Source organism: Ruditapes philippinarum, unplaced genomic scaffold (genome assembly GCF_026571515.1).
Source record: "Ruditapes philippinarum isolate M1 unplaced genomic scaffold, ASM2657151v2 ctg616_1_1_1_1, whole genome shotgun sequence".
Taxonomy (NCBI): Eukaryota; Metazoa; Mollusca; class Bivalvia; order Venerida; family Veneridae; genus Ruditapes; species Ruditapes philippinarum.
In genome coordinates, this window is record NW_026857130.1 from 258,515 (window position 1) to 278,502 (window position 19,988).

At 31.9% G+C, this 19,988-nt stretch overlaps 2 protein-coding genes across 2 annotated transcripts in view; one reads left to right on the forward strand and one right to left on the reverse strand.

Moving 5' to 3' along the window:
• Positions 1 to 3,523, forward strand: part of LOC132748872 (uncharacterized) — a 62,477-nt gene extending 58,954 nt beyond the window's left edge. Inside the window, exons 29-32 of the mRNA XM_060738534.1 lie at positions 581 to 739; positions 1,136 to 1,264; positions 2,477 to 2,627; positions 3,082 to 3,523. Coding sequence (XP_060594517.1) covers positions 581 to 739; positions 1,136 to 1,264; positions 2,477 to 2,627; positions 3,082 to 3,235 — 593 coding nt within the window. The 3' untranslated portion in view covers positions 3,236 to 3,523. The remainder of the gene's footprint in view (positions 1 to 580; positions 740 to 1,135; positions 1,265 to 2,476; positions 2,628 to 3,081) is intronic.
• A 964-nt stretch (positions 3,524 to 4,487) lies between these two features.
• On the reverse strand, positions 4,488 to 13,407 carry LOC132748871 (plasma kallikrein-like). Its single transcript, XM_060738533.1, has 8 exons — positions 13,248 to 13,407; positions 12,642 to 12,791; positions 12,242 to 12,330; positions 11,883 to 11,971; positions 11,317 to 11,398; positions 8,681 to 8,864; positions 5,573 to 5,712; positions 4,488 to 4,810 (listed from the first exon to the last, which is right to left on the reverse strand). Exons 1-8 carry the CDS (start codon positions 13,315 to 13,317, stop codon positions 4,589 to 4,591), a joined length of 1,026 nt encoding a protein of 341 aa, XP_060594516.1. The 5' UTR covers positions 13,318 to 13,407; the 3' UTR covers positions 4,488 to 4,588.
• Positions 13,408 to 19,988: the final 6,581 nt, after the last annotated feature.

A 19,988-nucleotide genomic window follows, 5' to 3' on the forward strand; every position in this document is an offset into this window, starting at 1 on the left:
TGAAAAATCGGCTATAAATCTGTTAGCCGGTGCTCAATGTTTGCAATTTTGCATTATAATTAGGTAATTATGTATGAAAAGGATGAAGACCAGAAATAAACAGGTCAATACTTGTGAATTGGCAAATAATTTGAAAAATTTTACTCAAAACTACCAGATTTGAAGCAAGTGGCGATTAAAAATGGCCTGTGAATTAGTTTTTGACACATAATACAAGATGTAAGACAAGCTTAATCATTAAAGTTTAATTTAGCACCTAAAACTCATTTTGGAAAGATCAAAATAACCATTTTTAACGAGTATTTCTGTAGTATATACAGATGTTTTCCGACGAACTCCGTGACAGTTATCACAAGAACTCCTGAACAAGTTATCATAAGAACTCCATCCTTCGTGTAACACTTCCTCCCCCGTGGTAGTGGTTTAAAGTTTATTAAGAGAAACATGTATGTAATGGTGGTAATACTACTAGTATACTAGTTTATAAATACCAATGTTTTATATAACATTACTCTTAATATCGCTATTCACCTATACATTTTAAAAGGCAGACTTTATGGAAATACACACACTATTTCAGGTGAGTTAAAGATTATGGAAGTAAGGAAAGCTTTGATGGTACCGAAGGCCCACATGCTGAAAACAGTGAATGCTGAGGAGTACGAATTCTGGAATGAATTGAAGAACCTATGTCTGATGCCGCAGTCCACAGCGTTCGGACTGGAAGATGATCTTAAAGGTAAAACAAATGAATGTAGTCTTATTGTTTAGATTACGGACAACAATAAAGAACAGTGCATTATACAAAAGGTGGCTTTCAACAGTTCTGATGGAGTTGATAGACAATCCTTGCTATAGTAAATTAATTCAGAGTACACAGATTTGATCGGCAGTAACATGTGAATATTCTCAATAAGAGATGATATTTAAATGAAATATAATGTTCTACACGGTATCTCATTTCTTCCTAGCAGATCTTCTCAACTGTTTGTTTTTCTCTCTTTCTTTGTTTATTTGCACAAAATAAGCCTACCTTTGGTTGATTAAATGTAACATGATAAACTAAATATTAAACTTGAAACTCTTTTACTCTTCCATACTAACTGTTTACAAGAGAGTGTCTTTTTATTTACAGCTAAGTTAGGAGGTTTGAGGAACGCCTGGTTGATGATTTTTGCAGTTGCTAATACACTTTGGATGATACTGATTTACACATTAGCTGATAAAGGCAAAATCCTCAGTGTGTTCGGTAGTAATCCAATTGGTAAGTCTTTAACATTAATTCAGAAAAAAAATCAAGAGCCCGTAAAAAAGGAAATAAAAGCCAAGATATTTCGTGCATTTTTGTGTTATTGAATACGTAAGAGTTGTATTTAATATACGAGCATGTTTAAAAAAAGAAATATCCGGAGATTGTAGAAAACACAACAGAAAGGGTCGTTTAATACCATGATCCAACAGAGCTTGCTTAAGTGTATTCATATTCGTCCGTTCAAACAAGATAATAGATTTTAAAACTTTAAACTAAACTTTTAACTTAAACTTTTTGTACAACTTATACCGGTGCTAGGGGGCGTGAACAATGTTGCCTTGCAAACAGTCTCATTAACAGCAAGTCAGAGATTTTCAACAAATTGTACTTTGTCTCCAGGTATCTCTACCTCTCAATGTTTTCATTTATTAATTTGATCATTTGAAACATTCCGGACACTGTAAAGGGCTGATACAGACAATTCTTAGTTGTGTGAAGTTGTGTGTGTGTGTAGAAGTCGTACCTGAAAAAAGTATTTTAACCCTGTAACTAAGGGACTTTCGGATATATTTGAATATCTTAACACGTTATGTACTTATTTGTGAATATAATGTGTCTAAATCAAGCTTATATATAATTTTAGCTGTACTCTTGACAATGATTTGTGTTTTCCCTATTACCATTTTAACAATTTCTTAAAAACAACTTTTATAAAGTCCGTAATGAGTTTGAAATAAATATAGCAGACAATTCGAGCATCTTCTATACGCTACTCTTTTCTTAATTTAGTATAGAGCATATCAAAAACGTATATGCTGTAAAACCCTTCATTTGTCAATATCAAGATAACCTAATTAATTTATTGAACATGTAGATCAAAAAGTTCTATTTGCGTTTGTATCATAGATTGGAGACCTGTCTATTGCAAATGGGTCGGATTTAAATCGTATACCTATTAATGCACAGCGCAGGTACAGTGTTAGTTACATGCACGTCAGTTACGATTGTTGACTGTTGATTGGCTACATTTTTCTGGGAAAGGAATAATGAACAGATGTTCGTACATTGGTTAATTTTTTTCTGGGGTTTCATATTGTGACTATAGGGGAAGTGTTTAGAAAGAGGGATCAAACATATGGCGATTAGATAGCCTAGTATAACGATGCTCTCTTCATTACTTATTTACAATTAGCTTTTCCTCACATCTTTGACTTGTTTTTTCAGGGCTTGTTGTACTCGTGCTTTTCGGGCTTGTCCTAATCATTCAGTTCTTTGCAATGATTGTACATCGTATATCAACACTGACACACTTCTTGGGCAGAGCCCCGTACAGGATCGGTGATACATTTAACACAACCTGGGCATTCAATGACAAGTATGCTCCCATACTCTTTCTTATTATATACAAAGTTCATTTGGCTTGGCATAATCTGTAACTTTTCTTGGAATATAACGATTAAGTTAACCAAAAGTTTTAAATATCTTGTCATGTAAACGCTGGTAAAACCATATTTACGAAGTTTGCCGAGTTTACACGAGGATGTATTTGGTTTGATACTTGCTTTTGTTGAATATATCAGATATCAGACATATTAAATATATGTATATGTACGTATAATCTAACTTCAGCTCTAAAAGTCAAAGTACATTTTGAAGGGCAATTATAAGTACTAGTAATATGCGATAATCTGTAATTACATTAATATTAAACATCAATTATATTGATGAGTAATAAAATTATTGTGCAATCATACATTTTACCATGAAAGTTATGAACAAATGCATTTCAATATATTGCATAAACATTTTTCTGTAACTTTCTTTTTCAGAGACATCAAAATGTCAGAAGATGAGCGGGCTGCTGTAAGAAATCTAGACTATACAAAAAGACAAGCATATGACAGACTGCGACCTAAACATGCCAGAAGAAGAGAGAAAACAGACGAACGTAAACCATTACTCGAAACACATGAACAAGTTTAATATAGAAATACCATTATAAAATTATAAAGTTAAAAGTCATTGTATTTCAGTATTAATTCGAAATGAGAACTTTTTATATGTACAACATGGCACTGTGTCATGCAGTTTTGATTTCATCATGAACTTTAATGACAATGTCGAAACAACAACAAGTGCAGTGTACAGATGGGCTGGCTATCTTACTTTATGTTTCTGTCAGCACATAAAGTAAAGTAAATATGTCTTTATCAGCCAGATAATCATAGATAGTTATACAATTATACACTGCTTTAGGGAAAATATTGTGAACTTAGCATAAATCAGATCATAAAAATCTGATTATTTGTTCATTTCTTTGGTTTTTGTGTTTTATTTTATAACAAACTTGGCACACACCCCTGTTGTATATAATGTGTAATAAATAAGTAAGAATACATTTATATCTTGACAACACAAGTCTTAAAAAAGAGAAGTAGAATGTTACAAATAATTTCATTCAAATAAAAGTCTAGCAATAAATCGCCATCCCAATCAAGTAAAAAAGTTTGACTCTTTGTATTTTCTTTGTGTTTAAATTCCTTTTTTGTACATTTTGCAAATTGTTGTTTTATTTTACCTTTCTGGTATTCTTATTACTTTTTTCTCAAGATGAAAAAAATTACTCTGTCTTTGTTTTTATAGCACTACAATAAGTACATTTTTGCAGCAAGTTCATTTTTTTATTGTAAGTTCTTCTTTTCTAAATTACAAGTTCATTTTTTCATATATTTGTGCAATTTGTTGTGATATTTTCATATTTTTCAATTTTGTACCAGAGCAATATTTTACCATCTTTGGTTGTTATCATTTGTGACACAAATTCTTACATGACCGAACTCTTTATAAGATTTTACTGTTTTTCTGTGTATTCAAGATGTTTTAAGTTTTTAGCATTTATTGATTGCTAATAAAAGTTAATTTACATAATTACAGCATATTGTACATATATATATTATATGAAATAAATATGTGAGTTGTTCTTTATTGTTGTATTATGAGAGAACTGAGACATAAGTAGCAGTAATGGTTGCAAGAAAAAAACTGACAGAATAAATGTCAAATAAATGTCAACCCTTGACGTCCTTAACATCTTTTGAATTGCTAACAGATTAATATTTTCTCAAAAATTTGAATACCAAAACTTTTCAAAAGCGATTCGCCCGGCGACAATATTTGAAAGTAAACCCTAGTCAGGTGTATGTAATAGTAGGTATGTTATACCGGTATTACAATATTCTATTGCAAACAATTTATTCTTCCTCAAATAAATGAAGAAAAGCAAATTTTCCATTTCAGAATAGACAATAAACAATGCCTGATAATTCCAAATATCATTTAGTTATACACGAAATAATCAGGATTTGTGTCACGTTTTCCTATGATGGTCGATGCTGGATCGTATGCATTAAGGACAGATTCTATCCAGCCTATGTATTTTGGAACATTTGTGTAAACTCCTGGCGTGTACTTGGCCGCACAACTATACCCCCACGATACTATCCCCGCAACTTTATAAATACCACCATGTTCACATACCAACGGTCCGCCACTATCCCCCTACAATACATAATGGAAACTTCGTACATTTACTGATATATAAATTATTATGTAGATACAATACGATTTTACACTTTCTTATACAATCCACATAAGTTAAAGTACACATATAACAGCAGTAGGAAATTGAAAAAAGTTGTTTCTAATTGCATAGACCCATGATCTTACACGTAACAATATAGGTCAAAAGGTCAATGTCATTCATCAAATTGGCATACAAACTTTAATCAATATGTATCAATTTATTGATTTCTTGAATTTCATTTCGGTGAAATACTAGGAAGGAAACAAATGTGTGCACGTTTTATAGAATTCTATAGTACCCATACATAACATTTAAATCCACTGAACCGTACAGTACCGTAGTAATAGACTTTGTGACATATTTACGTGTAGAACCAAGAAATTATTGAATGACTTCATGTGGATACGTCCCCAACCACCCTTATTTTTTTCCTTTCTACTGCGAACTAAAATGTCAAGCAATATTTTTTTCAAAATTTGAAACTAGCCTTTTATCAGAACTATAATAAATTGATTTTTTTCACTATAAAGTATGTCCCATACATTTATAATGAATGCTACAATCATGATTTGAAAATGACATCATTAGAAAATCATTATAAACATGAAAATAATAGTGGAGTATGTTCATTCCCTGATCACCCAACTAGATCATTAGTTGTTATAATGCATTTAATTATTTGTCTCCATCACTAAAGTATATATACATATATGTTCCAGTTAATTAAAAGCACAGACCTGGCACGAGTCGATACCGCCCTGTTTAAGTCCAGCACATATCATGGTATCCGGAATGGTTCGGTCAAGTAGGAAGGTACATACTGGCTGTGCTAATACTGGGATGTTAGCTTTGTACAGCGCATGCGTGCCATGTCCTCCTGAAAACAAATTACAACAGTGTAAGACAGTGCCATAAAGCAAATCTATGCAAGATTTACATTCGTGCATGTCTTTATGACGTTTTGACTACTTGCATTGTTTAAGTGAACATCCCTTTCTATTGACAGTCAGTCGCAACAGGGAGAATCTCTAATGTTTCATTACATTCATAACAGTTGATTCATTATACTTCCTTCCACACTTGATGATGTTTGAGCAGTACCTTACGAGTAAATAGCTGTAATGCAATGTGTAAAATCAATTACAGTCATCGCCCACAAAGATAAATATTATTATAACCAGCGTTCGATGAAAAACAAGCAATTATCATAGTATTGCAAGCAATCCATAAGTCCCCTACCGGTAAGAGCCCAAGCAACATTCTAAAGGGCCATTGGCCATTCACTTATGTTCCTATTTTAAGTAAATTTGTTAAAAAAGTTATTTACAGGTAATTACAGGAAACAGTTTTTATGTACAGACAGACAGACTGAATGACACTCTAAAGTTATTTTTTAAACATCCCTGTTATCAAAATATAACATTTTTAAAATCCTATCATGATTGAAGAAGTTGGAGTAAAAATTAACAATTTCTCAAAAAAAAGTCTAAGTTCAAAAGGGGCATAATTCTGGAAATAGTCTTGCTAGAGTATTGAACACTCACAAATGTTGAGTGATAATAAGAAACATTTATATGAAGTTTGAAGTAGATACATTCAAAAAAAGAAGTTATGAAAAAGAAACAATGTTTTTTTCATGCAAATTTTAAGTTCAAGGGAGGTAATTCTAATAAATTTTGTGCTAGAGTTGTAAACTTTGTCACATATGATGTGGTTGATGACAAGCAACTTAAATTTAAAGTTTGAAGAAAATACCTTAAGAAATAAAGAACTTATAGTGAAAAAACTTAAAAACTAGAATCAGAAATCTTGAAATTCAGTCTATTTGTTGCCATAGCAACCAGAATTTTCAACATAGGAAAATAAGAAAAGGATGTGCATAATTTCCATACTGCCATCTACCCATATATCAAGTTTCATAAACATATTTTCAGTACTTTTTGTGTCATCACTGGATCCAGGTTATGTGTAAAATTTGCCATATTTTCAGTCTATTTGTTGCCATAGCAACCAGAATTTTCAACATAGGAAGAAAAGAAAAAGATGTGCAGAATCTCCATACTGCCATCTATCCATATATCAAGTTTCATAAAAATATTTTCAGTACTTTTTGCGTTATCGCGGGATCCAGGTTATGTGTAAAATTTGCCATATTTTCAGTCTATTTGTTGCCAATAGCAACCAGAATTTTTCAACATAGGAAGAAAAAAAAAAGAACGTGCATAATCTCCATACTGCCATCTATCCATATATCAAGTTTCATTAAAATATTTTCAGTACTTTTTGCGTTATTGCGGGATCCAGTTTTGTGGACGGACGGACTGACGGACGGACAGACGGACGGACTGACTGACGGACGGACAGACAGACGGACAGACGGACGGAGGGTAAACCTAAAGTCCCCTCCGGTAAACCGGTAGGGGACTAAAAACAAAAAAAAACATGCTTTCCAAAATCCCAGTCGCCCCTTGAATATATATACAAATATGAAGAATTTTAATTTAGTGATATAATAAAACACTTACTGTATGAATATCGTGAATATCCCAGTCTAAGGACCTTGCTATCACATTAGAGAAGTCCATACACTTTGATATTCACCTTATCAATATACAATAATTGCACAGTAATAAAATATAGTATATATGAAATGATTATAATTGTAAGTATATATTTCATCATGATAAGTGTAATTGTAAATGAAATCATGATTTATGTAAGTTTATATGAAATTATTATTAGTGCAAGATTCGTTAAATCACATGACAACATCATGTCAGAAAATGACAAAACAAGAGGGCCATGATGGCCCTGAGGTCGCTCACCTGTATAAAGGCCTCCCCCCCCCCCCCCCGTTGCAGGGCCAATTTTAGTCCAAGGGCTTTTATTTGAACAAACTTGGTAGACACCCATAAGAAGATGTTTCATGCTAAACATCTAAGCTCTGAGCTCAATGGGTTTTTTCAAAGAAGATTTTTTAAGTTTTTACTATACACATATAGTTAAAAACAATGACACCCCTAGGAAGGGGCCAGTTTTGACCTAAGGGCTTTTATTTGAACAAACTTTGTAGACACTTACTAGAAGATGTTTCATGCTTAATATCTAAACTCTAGCTACTTGGTTTTTTTCACAGAAGAGTTTAAGTTTTTGCTATACACATTTAAGGAAAATCAATGACCCCCGGGGCGGGGCCAATTTTGACCCCAGGGCTTTTATTTGAACAAACTTTGTAGACACTCACTAGAAGATGTTTCATGCTTAATATCTAAACTGTAGCTATTTGGGTTTTTTCAAAGAAGATTTTTTAAGTTTTTACTATATGCATATAGGGAAAATCAATGACCCCCTGGGGCGGGGCCAATTTTGACCCCAGGGCTTTTATTTGAACAAACTTGGTAGACACTCACTAGAAGATGTTTCATGCCAAATATCTAAGCTCTAGCTCTTAGGGTTTTTTTAAAGAAGATATTTAAAGTTTTTTCTTTCGGTTGCCATGGCAACCAGAGTTCTGCATGGAATTAAATTCTTTGAACAATTTTTAAAGGTGACCACCAAAGGAACATTCCTGTGAAGTTTGGATGAAATTGGCTTAGTGGTTTATGAGGAGATGTCATTTAAAGTAAAAGTTTACGGACGGACGGACAACGGACGGACGACGGACAGACGCCGGACGAAAAGCGATCACATAAGCTCACCCTGTCACTTTTTTGACAGGTGAGCTAAAAACCAAAACCCTATGAAAGTCCATTTTGTATCAAAAGTGTGTACTTATATAAAATACATGTTGATTTTTCCGGTAATAATACATATCGTCTTTTACACAAAACATGAGGAGCTCTGACCTGTAAAAGCGGCTCCCCAGCCAGTTATAACACACGTCTGCATCTGAAAGCTGTCATTTTTCTGAGGTAAACAAGCTGGTCGTATATACCCGTTAATATCTACATCTCCCTCCAACTTCATCATAGCAATATCATCTACGTAATTGTTAGCATCAAAACCAGAGTGTACAAACAACGTGTCTACCTGTATAACACGTGAAACAACAAAAAACCAAGAAGATATATCAGTTAGAAATATATAATGGTTGAATATCAAATAAACATTTCGATGAATACAATGTCTGATATAACAAAAACATTACAATGGTTTGATATAATAAAACATTACAATGGTTTGATATAACAAACTCATTACAATTGTTACAATATAACAGGAAACATTACTATGGTTTGATATAAAATAAAACATAACAACGGTTTGATATAACAAAAAACACTACAACGGTTTGATATAACAAAAACATAACAATGGTTTGATATAACATAAAACATTACAATGGTTTGATATAACATAAAACATTACAATGGTTTGATATAACAAAAACATAACAACGGTTTGATATAAAATAAAACATGACAAAGGTTTGATATAACATAAAGCATTACAATGGTTTGATATAACATAAACCATTACAATGGTTTGATATAAAATAAAACATTACAATGGTTTGATATAACATTAAACATTACAATGGTTTAATATAAAGTAAAACAGTACAATGGTTTGATATAACATAAAACATTACAATGGTTTGATATAACATAAAACATTACAATGGTTTGATATAACAAAAACATAACAACGGTTTGATATAAAATAAAACATGACAAAGGTTTGATATAACATTAAACATTACAATGGTTTGATATAACATAAAACATAACAATGGTTTGATATAAAATAAAACATCACAATGGTTTGATATAACATTAAACATTACAATGGTTTAATATAAAATAAAACAGTGTAATGGTTTGATATAAAATGATACATTTCAATGGTTTGATATAACATAAAACATTACATTGGTTTGATATAACATAAACCGTTACATTGGTTTCATATAACACAATGGTTTGATCTAACAGAAAACATTACAATGGTTTGATATAAATAAAACAGTACAATTGTTTGATATAACATAAAACATTGTTACGGTTTGATATAACATATAACTTTACAATGGTTTGATATAACAAAAACATTACAATGGTTTGATATAACATAATACATTACAATGGTTAGATATAACATAAAGCATTACAAAGGTTTGATATAAATTAAAACATTTCAATGGTTTGACATAAAATAAAACACTACAAGTTTTGATATAAAATAAAACATTACAATGGTTTGATATAAATTAAAACATTCCAATGGTTTGATATAAATTAAAACATTACAATGGTTTGATATGTAATAAAACACTACAATGGTTTGATATAAAATAACACATTACAATGGTTTGATATAAATTAAAACATTACAATGGTTTGATATAAAATAAAACATTACAGTGGTTTGATTAAAAAATGATATATCCCAAACTGTGATTTTATCGCTCAATAACATCACTGTTTGGAGTTCGGATGCGAGGAATTATATCACGAGGGCGTAGCCCGAGTGATATTATGATGCGCATCCGAACGACAAACAGTGATGTTATCAAGCGATAAAATCACCGATTTGGATATGTTATTTCGATTCTAACACGACAACAACACATAAATGCTGCCAAACCTGACATTAACCTAAATTGCGCCTGATTTGTTTCCGTACTTTTTTTCAGCGCGTCACATCACAGTGGTTACGTCACGTGTATAATGATTACGTCAAATGTCTAAATATAGAACGTCAAACTGTGATTTTAATGCATAATAACACACACTTTCCGTTCTTCTATCAATGGGGGAAATGCGGATCGTGTTAGAATATAAAATAACACATTACAATGGTTTGATATAACATAAAACATTACATTGGTTTGATATAAATTAAAACATTATAATGGTTTGAAATAAAATAAAACATTTCAATGGTTTGATGAAAATTAAAAACATTACAATGGTTTGATATAACATAAAACATTACAATGGTTTGATATAAAATAACACATTACAATGGTTTGATATAAATTAAAACATTTCATTGGTTTGATGAAAATTAAAAACATTACAATGGTTTGATATGAAATAAAACACTACAATGGTTTGATATAAAATAACACATTACAATGGTTTGATATAAATTAAAATATTACAATGGTTTGACATAAAATAAAACAATTCAATGGTTTGATATAAAATAAAACATTTCAATGGTTTGATATAAATTAAAACATTACAATTGTTTGATATGAAATAAAACATTACAATGGTTTGATATAAAATAACACATTACAATGGTTTGATATAAATTAAAATATTACAATGGTTTGATATAAAATAAAACATTACAATGGTTTGATATAAAATAAAACATTACAATGGTTTGATCTAAAATAACACATTACAACGGTTTGATATAAATCAAAACATTTCAATGGTTTGATATAAAATAAACCACTACAATGGTTTGATCTAAAATAACACATAACCATAACATTGCAATTTTGTATATTACATCAGAGTTGTACCTTCATTATTTTCTCTTGGCCTTCAATAAATGCCCTGTCATTTTCTCCAACAACCACTGTCCACATCTTTGGGAAATGATTCCTTTTAAAATGTTCAACAACAATGTTCATCAACAATAGCTTCTTTTCCACAATGAATTTTTTCGTAACATTAACACATCATTAAAAGGCATTTTGGTAACACCAAAATGTCCGTTTTGTTAGTCGCCTGATAAAACAATCGTGATTGAATCAATGGCTTATATGTAAGATGTCAGTTTAACTTTTGTCTTACTTTATTTCATATCGTCCATAACACATCAAACCTTTGATGATATTGAAGCACACGTGTTCTAAATATAGCTATAGTGTATACTTAAGTCGCCACGAAATTGTTATGCATATGCTCTTCTAGTCCGGTATCAGACTGTTTTAGTCACAGTAGATAAACAGAATAAAACCCACTTTAAATGTTGGTTAACATAACCGTGTAAGAATCCATTAGCTATTGTCGACGTTAGATTAGATTCTGATCTTAATTCACACAAAGAAATATTTTTATAAAAAAAGTCAAAGACTAGACTTACTGTCTGAAGCAATGTGCGGCAGTTAGCACCCAGTGTCTGTCCACAAGAATTCCTCCACATATATGGGTATCGTGAAGTCGTAAAGATACCTGTTGTCATAAATTTTCTGTTAACTTATGATGACTTATGTCAGATCATTTATATACACAATTCAACTTTTTTCCTAAAATGTCTATCATGTGACGTGAGACGTCCATGGTTTAATTAAACAGAGCCTGCAACATTTTCAAATTTGCCGTTTTGGGCGTTCTTTAGGTTTTTCCTATTTTTGTACAGTCAACAAGTTAATGATCACCTCGGGTTGTCTGCATTGACTAAAATTCATATAGACTCTCCTTGAGGACAATTCTGTATATTACCTGCCATGGAAATTCTCCTGGTTTAGCTACAGATCCTCCAACAATTTTGTTTGTATGAGCAGTTTGTGGTGTGCTCAAGCCGCATTGATCTGTAGAATATACCAGTTTATATGTGAACGCTCGTACACAGACAAGTTCATATCGTAACAACTTTGAATTTGATAAAGTTGCGGTATGAATCAATTATCACTAATAGTATATGGCTGGAGTGAAATTATCTTTCATTATCAAAAGACGGTCAATTTCTAAAATGTATGATATAAAAAGCAATTTAACAAAATTCACTTAATATCTATTTGAATTAAATAAATTTGATATAAGCTTGAAAGCGTGCCATTTTTCTGCCTTTGCTCACAATATTACTGATCTTAGTGAAATACGGAAAGTAACGGAAACATACTTGGTAGAAAGGCAGGAACCATGGGAATCTGGGATGGAGGGAAACAGCACATTTCTTCAAATCCACAGCCATTTAGTGTGTAATATTCACCATCTAAACATGTACTGTAACGGTAATTTACACACGAACCTTTATGTTGTGTTACACAGTCTGAAACACATTTAAAACTGTATTAACAGAAAAATATTTATAATTTATATTGTATAGCGAGAAAGAGAGAATTAATTCTTAGCTAACGCCCCTTTTTCGCACAATCGTACCTTTACTTTAAAACGTAGTGAATTTTAAAAGCTAAACACATTCAAAACTGTTACCCTGCCCCTGTTAATCATTAAATTGTTTCATTTATTAGACATGAGGAATGTCTTGTTCACGGAAAGAACCACCCTCAGCTAATCACCACTTTGTGAGAGGGTGCTTATAAATACACGGAATAGATGAATAACTTGCAACAAATAAAACTCCAAGATTGCCGTAATTAAACAAAACAACAATAAAAATAGTTCATGAAAACGGTGCTGATACCTTAGAACCTTATCATACACCGTCACTAATTACAAACTTCAGTAATAATTATTCTTAAAGTCAAATGAATAAACTACTTACCATTTGCTAAAACATGCAAAATTCCCGACAAAAGTGTCCAAAATTTCAAAATTAACGTAACTTCGTCCATTGTAAGAAGTTAAGGTTGACAATGTACAGTCATGATTATAGGACATATAGAACTCGTTTAGGAAACATCATGATATAGAGATGTCATTATCTATCATAACTGTATCATGATGGTCTACATGTCGCCGTCTACATGTCACCGTGTCTTATCTTTACCAGGTCTACAAACAATCAATGAATATGATATAACTTTACGATTATGTGACATTGTTTTTGCCTATGTAAACAACATAGTAAAATGAGTAAAGGCTTGACAATTTTTTAAAAAGTTACATATATTGTATACATGTGTTGTGCTTATTATCCCCCACCGAAAATTTCCGGCGGAGGATATAGAAATAGATAACTCTACATTGCATGATTTTTGAGTTATTGCCCTTTGTTATTGTTCAAAATTGATTTTTGTCCAGAGCATAACTCCAAAAACCTATGAGATATTAACATGAAACTTCATAGGTGCATAGATCACACTCAGGAGGTGTGCAGTGCACAAGAATGATAACTCTACCTTTCATAATTTTTGAGTTATTGCCCTTTGTTATTTTTCATACCTAATTTTTCACCTGAGGGGAGCATAACTCAAAAAGTGTTTGAGATATCAACATGAAAAGTTATAGGTGGATAGATCTTATTGAGGAGGAATGTTGTGCGCAAGATTGATAACTCTTCCCTTTACAATTTTTGAGTTATTGCCCTTTGTTGTTTTTTTTTTCATGCTATTTTGTCCAGAGCTTATCTCAAAAAGTATTTGAGGTATCAACTTGAAACTTCATAGGTGGATAGATTTTACTGAGGGGGATGCAGCACACAAGAATGATAACCTACCCTGCATTATTTTTCAGTTATTGCCCTTTGTTATTTTCAGCCATCAGTATTCACATAGGTTTCAAATCTGTAATCACTATAGCCATTAGTTTTCATTACCAAAAGACCTCTTAAAATGGAATTATTCGCTCTACTACATATACATTCTTCCAATGAGCAAACACATTCGGCGGGGGTGGCCATGTTGACATGGCTCTTGTTAGTTTTATAATATGGCCAGTGTTTTGACATAAATAATTCCAATATTTACTATTTTTAATGGCTTGGCATTGTCAAAACAACTGCGAACTATTTGTTTTACAATGTAACTGACCATGCACAACATTCCCTTTATCTTATACTTCACAATTATCACAGATAAAAGTAGATCTAAAGGTTAACTTTAAAAGTTCTCGTCTACAGTATGTGTTATCCCTCTGCCTCTAGTTTTTATCATTTTTATTCCCCTGGTTCTTCTGGCCCTTCCCCCTTTCAGTCACTTTGTGGGTTTCTATTATTTCAAATTTTAACAATTTATAATGACATCCCGTCCGGTTTGTGTTAATATGTGTGTGCGTGCGTGTGCGTGCGTGTGTGTGTGTTTTGCCCGTGTGCCTTGCCCTGCTTGTGGTCCTGCCGGACTCCTTGCCGGTTGTCCTGTATTTGGGGATGCGTTCGTTGAATGCCGACATTCTTTGTTGATCTTGTTTTTCATATCAATGCATTTGGTATGAATTACAGAACATAAATTGAAAGTGGACGGAAACTATTCAGATAACATCTGGGGGCGTAAGAGTTATTGAACTGTTATACTATCTGCCATAAACATTGCCCATTTCAGTCGGTGATAGCCCCCTTTTTTTCAAAATGAATGTTTGTCACTTAGTTCGGTTACAATAATTAATAAACACAGATCAACTCTCAAATTTATTGATTATTATTATACATAAACATACAATTCGAAAAAAAAACAACACACAAATCGCATGTTTTATTTTATCTATATGAGATCAAAACGAAAAATATGTACAATAATTGAGAAAAAATGTACATTTTTATGGCATTAATATGACACAATCAACTTCGAAACATTTTATTTAATTTGTTATTCGTGTTTAGTAAAGATGCCGAGGAATTATTCAAAGTTACAAATAAGATTTTATGAATTATTCAATTGATTGATAATTTAAAAAATGATAAAGAAAAAAATACAAATGTACATGTATATGGTTTAAGAATAAACAATATTATATATTGAAAAGATTAACCATAGTTTACTGATTTTTCCAGTTAAGTTTTGACATATAATCGTCGGTCAATATGACAATTGAATTCTTAAAATAGTAGTAAACGTAAAAACCCAGTATTAAAATAGCGCATAAAAACACAAAAAAAGAAAGAAAACAATATTCATAAAATCTGTACTTTTTTATTATTAAAATAAATATTACAATTATTGTATAATAAACAATTTATGCTCAACATGATCAACATGGTAATATAACAAGTGTCATATTGTTACTAAGTGTGAACAGATACCTTAAGATGGGGTCTTCGCTAATAGCGATAACATAATAAGGGACAATTACACAAGTGTGGTGTTGATCATGCGTTACACATATGCATTATAAATGATTGTATACATGTATATTCGTTGCTATTAATAACCACGATCATAAAGAAATAACAAGTAATATTCTAATTTCTAGCATGCCAATCAAAGTTATAAGTAATGAACAATGTCTTTCGTCCGTTCATTCATAAGTGATATACAATTCTGGTTAAAACCAATGAACCATTGAAAAGTTTATAAGAATATCTTGTCATCATATATCTACTAGTTCATCTGCACCTGTTGCATTTCTTGCTTGGACGCCCTTTGATGCTTTGCATCAATGCTTTTCTTGTACTATCTGTCATGAACAGTGCCCGTTTAAGTCGGTAATAGGGGGCGTGAGAGTTATTGAACTGTTATACTATCTGTCATGATCAGTACCCGTTTAAGTCGGTGATAGGGGGCGTGAGAGTTATTGAACTGTTATACTATCTGTCATGAACAGTGCCCGTTTAAGTCGGTAATAGGGGGCGTGAGAGTTATTGAACTGTTATCCTATCTGTCATGAACAGTGCCCTGTAACACCGCACTTTGGGGTCGGACCCCATAGTGCGTTACGCACTTTGGGGTCCAATTTCGACCCCAAAGTGCGTTAAACAGGTACATATGCATTTTTCAATATCAGGCAAACGACCGCACTTTGGGGTCAGAGAAAATTTATGTTCATTATGTTTTAAATAATATAGTGTAGGTCAAAGCCAATGGTAAACAAAATCAAGGTATTAAATGGACACAAAACATGTGCCCTGAATCAATAGGGATTTAAATGGTCCTTGATTAGTAAGTAAGAACTTTCACAAAATAAATCACCAAAAAAAGAATTTGTATCAATGCAGCCGCCTCCAGATTCACGCTAATTTTATGAAAATTATATTTGAATGTATAATATTGTGGAATAACCAAAAGGAAGCATTTGCACATTATCAATGGCACTTATAACTTACATAAATTACCAAAATTATGCATAAATAGCCCCTTAATGCGTTAATAACGCAGTAGGAATATAGTTGTAAAATAATATTGAAAACTCAGTCATTGACCGCACATAACATGTAAAATATTACTTGAATCTTGAATCATTTTACATTTCCTATAATCGTAAGTACATATTTCTCAAGTTTGATTTTATTGAAATATTTTTGACTCATCTGGAGGCATGCAGGCTTTAAGCTTAAAATATGTTTTTCTAAAATTTTCCATTTATTTTAAAAGAATGTACACCTTTCATTAACTCCATTATTTTTAGCTAAATGCATCATTTTCCCGTTTGTTATTTACACATTTTTACAGAACTATGATAGTCTTTGCATAGACAAAGGTATAAATTCTGGGTAATCTTAGTAAGACATTTTCAGTAAAAAATTGCCTGATAATATGTTAAAATAGCCATTCATTTAGCTAAATGTGACACATTTGAAACTTGACTAGGTGAAGATGCGGCTTTAAGTAGTAGTCCGTACAGGCAGTCAAAAAATATCAACTATTTAAGTAGTCGCACATTAAGAGGCGAGCTTTTCAGAATAATGTAAAATTCTCACTGGGGTAAGGGGATTGTGGGGTATCGATCTCCCCGAGGTTTAAAAATAACATTTTAAAGGCCCATTATGCTTTTATTTGTTTTTCTTCAGCTTTTTTATTTTGATGTTCTTATTATCAAAAAAGTACACATTGGCCAATTTACCTGAACCATCTTTTTAATCTGTTGCTTTTTGACAATGATGAGTACAGTACTGTTATAGTGATAAGTAGTTTACATGTTTTATATGAAAGTCAAATACTACATTGTTTTGACTACTTTTATGACAAATAATTTCATCTTTTATCGCTACTTTATTTCAGGTAACAAGCATCTTACATTTCTCTGATACCATTATTTAACATTATAAAATTCATCTTTCTAAAGAAGTATGTAAGATTTCCCATTAAAAAAGCATCTGGCTAACGGTTGTTACGGGAGGGGGAAAAATATTAACTGCATTTTATTCATTCCTTACATATTTAAAATGGAGCTCAACATGGCACCAAAAGTTATCAAGTAAATGACTGACAGAACGGGATATTTTTCGCAGCATCTTTAAACTTTAGGAATACACGATTTCTGTACTAAAATATTTTGAACGGTGGCAAAAAGTGACATTTGCAAACTTTTTTTTTGTTTTTGATACTTTTTTTTTGTTTTTTTTTCGTACATATTTTTGTTGTTTTTTTTGTTTGTCATACATTTTTTTTTAGTTTTGAATTCATACTTTTTTTAGTTTTGCATACATATTCTTTTTAAGTTTTGCATACATATTCTTTTTAAGCTTTGCATACATATTTTATTTGAGTTTTGCATACATATTTTTATTTGAGTTTTTTGGTACATATTTTATTTTTGTTTTTGTTTTTTTACTTTTTTTCGTACATAATTTTTACATGACGCCATTTGCAAAGTAGAGGGTTTGGATAATTACGCCATTTGTAAAAACACCATTTTCAAACACTTCGCCATCTGTAAATTACAGTACCCCATTTGCAAACGCCATTTGCAAATACCAACATTTTCATTTTTGGAGGTATCAAAAAGATAATAACACTTTTTTAGTATATATATATACAGAGACATAGATATTATCTATGTCTCTCTGATATATACATGTACATGTATATACATGTATATATATTTTTTTTTTTCTAAATCAGTGGAATATAAGGACCTATTTAGATCTTTTATTGTGCATTATTGTAATACACCAGTCATTTGTAACCACCTCCCTTGCCCCCGGGGAGTGCGGGTTAAAAAAGAAATCGTGTGATGTCTGCGCTGTTCCGGGGCATAAGGCGGGAATGTTATTATCTGAATATCCCCCGCAGGGCGAAGATTTTACCAGTGGTCGGCTTGTTAAAGTCAATGCCCCCTCCCCCGCTATACGGTTGAGTGGTGCATATTCATTCACCAATCAACAGCCCTTTCCAAATAGACACTAATATAATAGTAGATAATAATTTTTAAAAGATACACTGATTATATAAAATACATATGATTTAAAAAAATGGGCCGAAAAAGGTCGGCCGAAACCAGACTTGCGCGGCCAAAAAACGACTGGGTCGATTCCAAAAAATGGGCCGAAATTTGACCAAACTACTGTGCTAGTTTTATACTCAACTATGGGCTGTTATGAGATGTGAAGGCTGTTTTGAATTGGCTAAAATATGTACGAAAAACCAAAATAAAAAATGTACGAAAAACTTTAATAAAATATGAATGCAAAGCTCAAAAAAAAAAAATATGAATGCAAAACTGAAAAAAAAAATATGTATGCAAAAACTTAAATAAAAAAATAAATGCCAAATGTCACTTTTATGCCACCGTAATTCTGTTATATGAACAAATTATTATTATTATTGGATATTTTAAGTGGTAAAATTAATGAAACTTTTATCACTTAAGCATCATCAAAGTATTGACCGCCATCTTGAACTCCACCTCAAATATTTCAATGTCGAAGATCGAAACTAAGTCAGTTCTCAGTATTTAAGCAGAACTCAGATTACACCTTTAGACCTCTGGAACCCAAAGTGCGTTGATATGTAGCATATTAACGCACTTTGGGGTCAATTTCTCGATTTTGACCCCAACGTGCGTTTGACCCCAAAGTGCGGTGCGAAGTTTAACGCACTTTGGGGTCGGACCCCAAAGTGCGTTTGACCCCAAAGTGCGGTGTTACAGTGCCCGTTTAAGTCGGTAATAGGGGGCGTGAGAGTTATTGAACTGTTATACTATCTGTCATGAACAGTGCCCGTTCAGTTTTTGACAGGGAGCTTAGAGTTATTGAACTATTCACTATTTCTCATGCTCGGTCTCATATTTATCTTTGTATTCACTACTCTTTTTTGATAACTATATATAACTGTGTGTTTGACTGATGTGTTTTTAAGCACACACAGATTTTCTACAGTTTCCAATGGGGTTATAGCAGATTATCTATCTGTACAGACAAGCAAGCCTAGACAGATTTGTGAAGTACATGAACCAAATCTTTAAATCTTCTAAACAACAAAGATATACATAAGCAATACTTTCGAAACATTCAATGCTCTTTATAAATAGTTCTAGTGTAAAACGATGATACCAAAAACAACAAAAAAATCATACGATAAAAGCTTGTTTACATTTTCAGTCATGACCGATAAAGGTATATATCTAATTTTTGTCAGTGCAGGTTTTTGTGTGTGATTTGTTTGACAGTTATAGCAGTAATGATATCAAATTG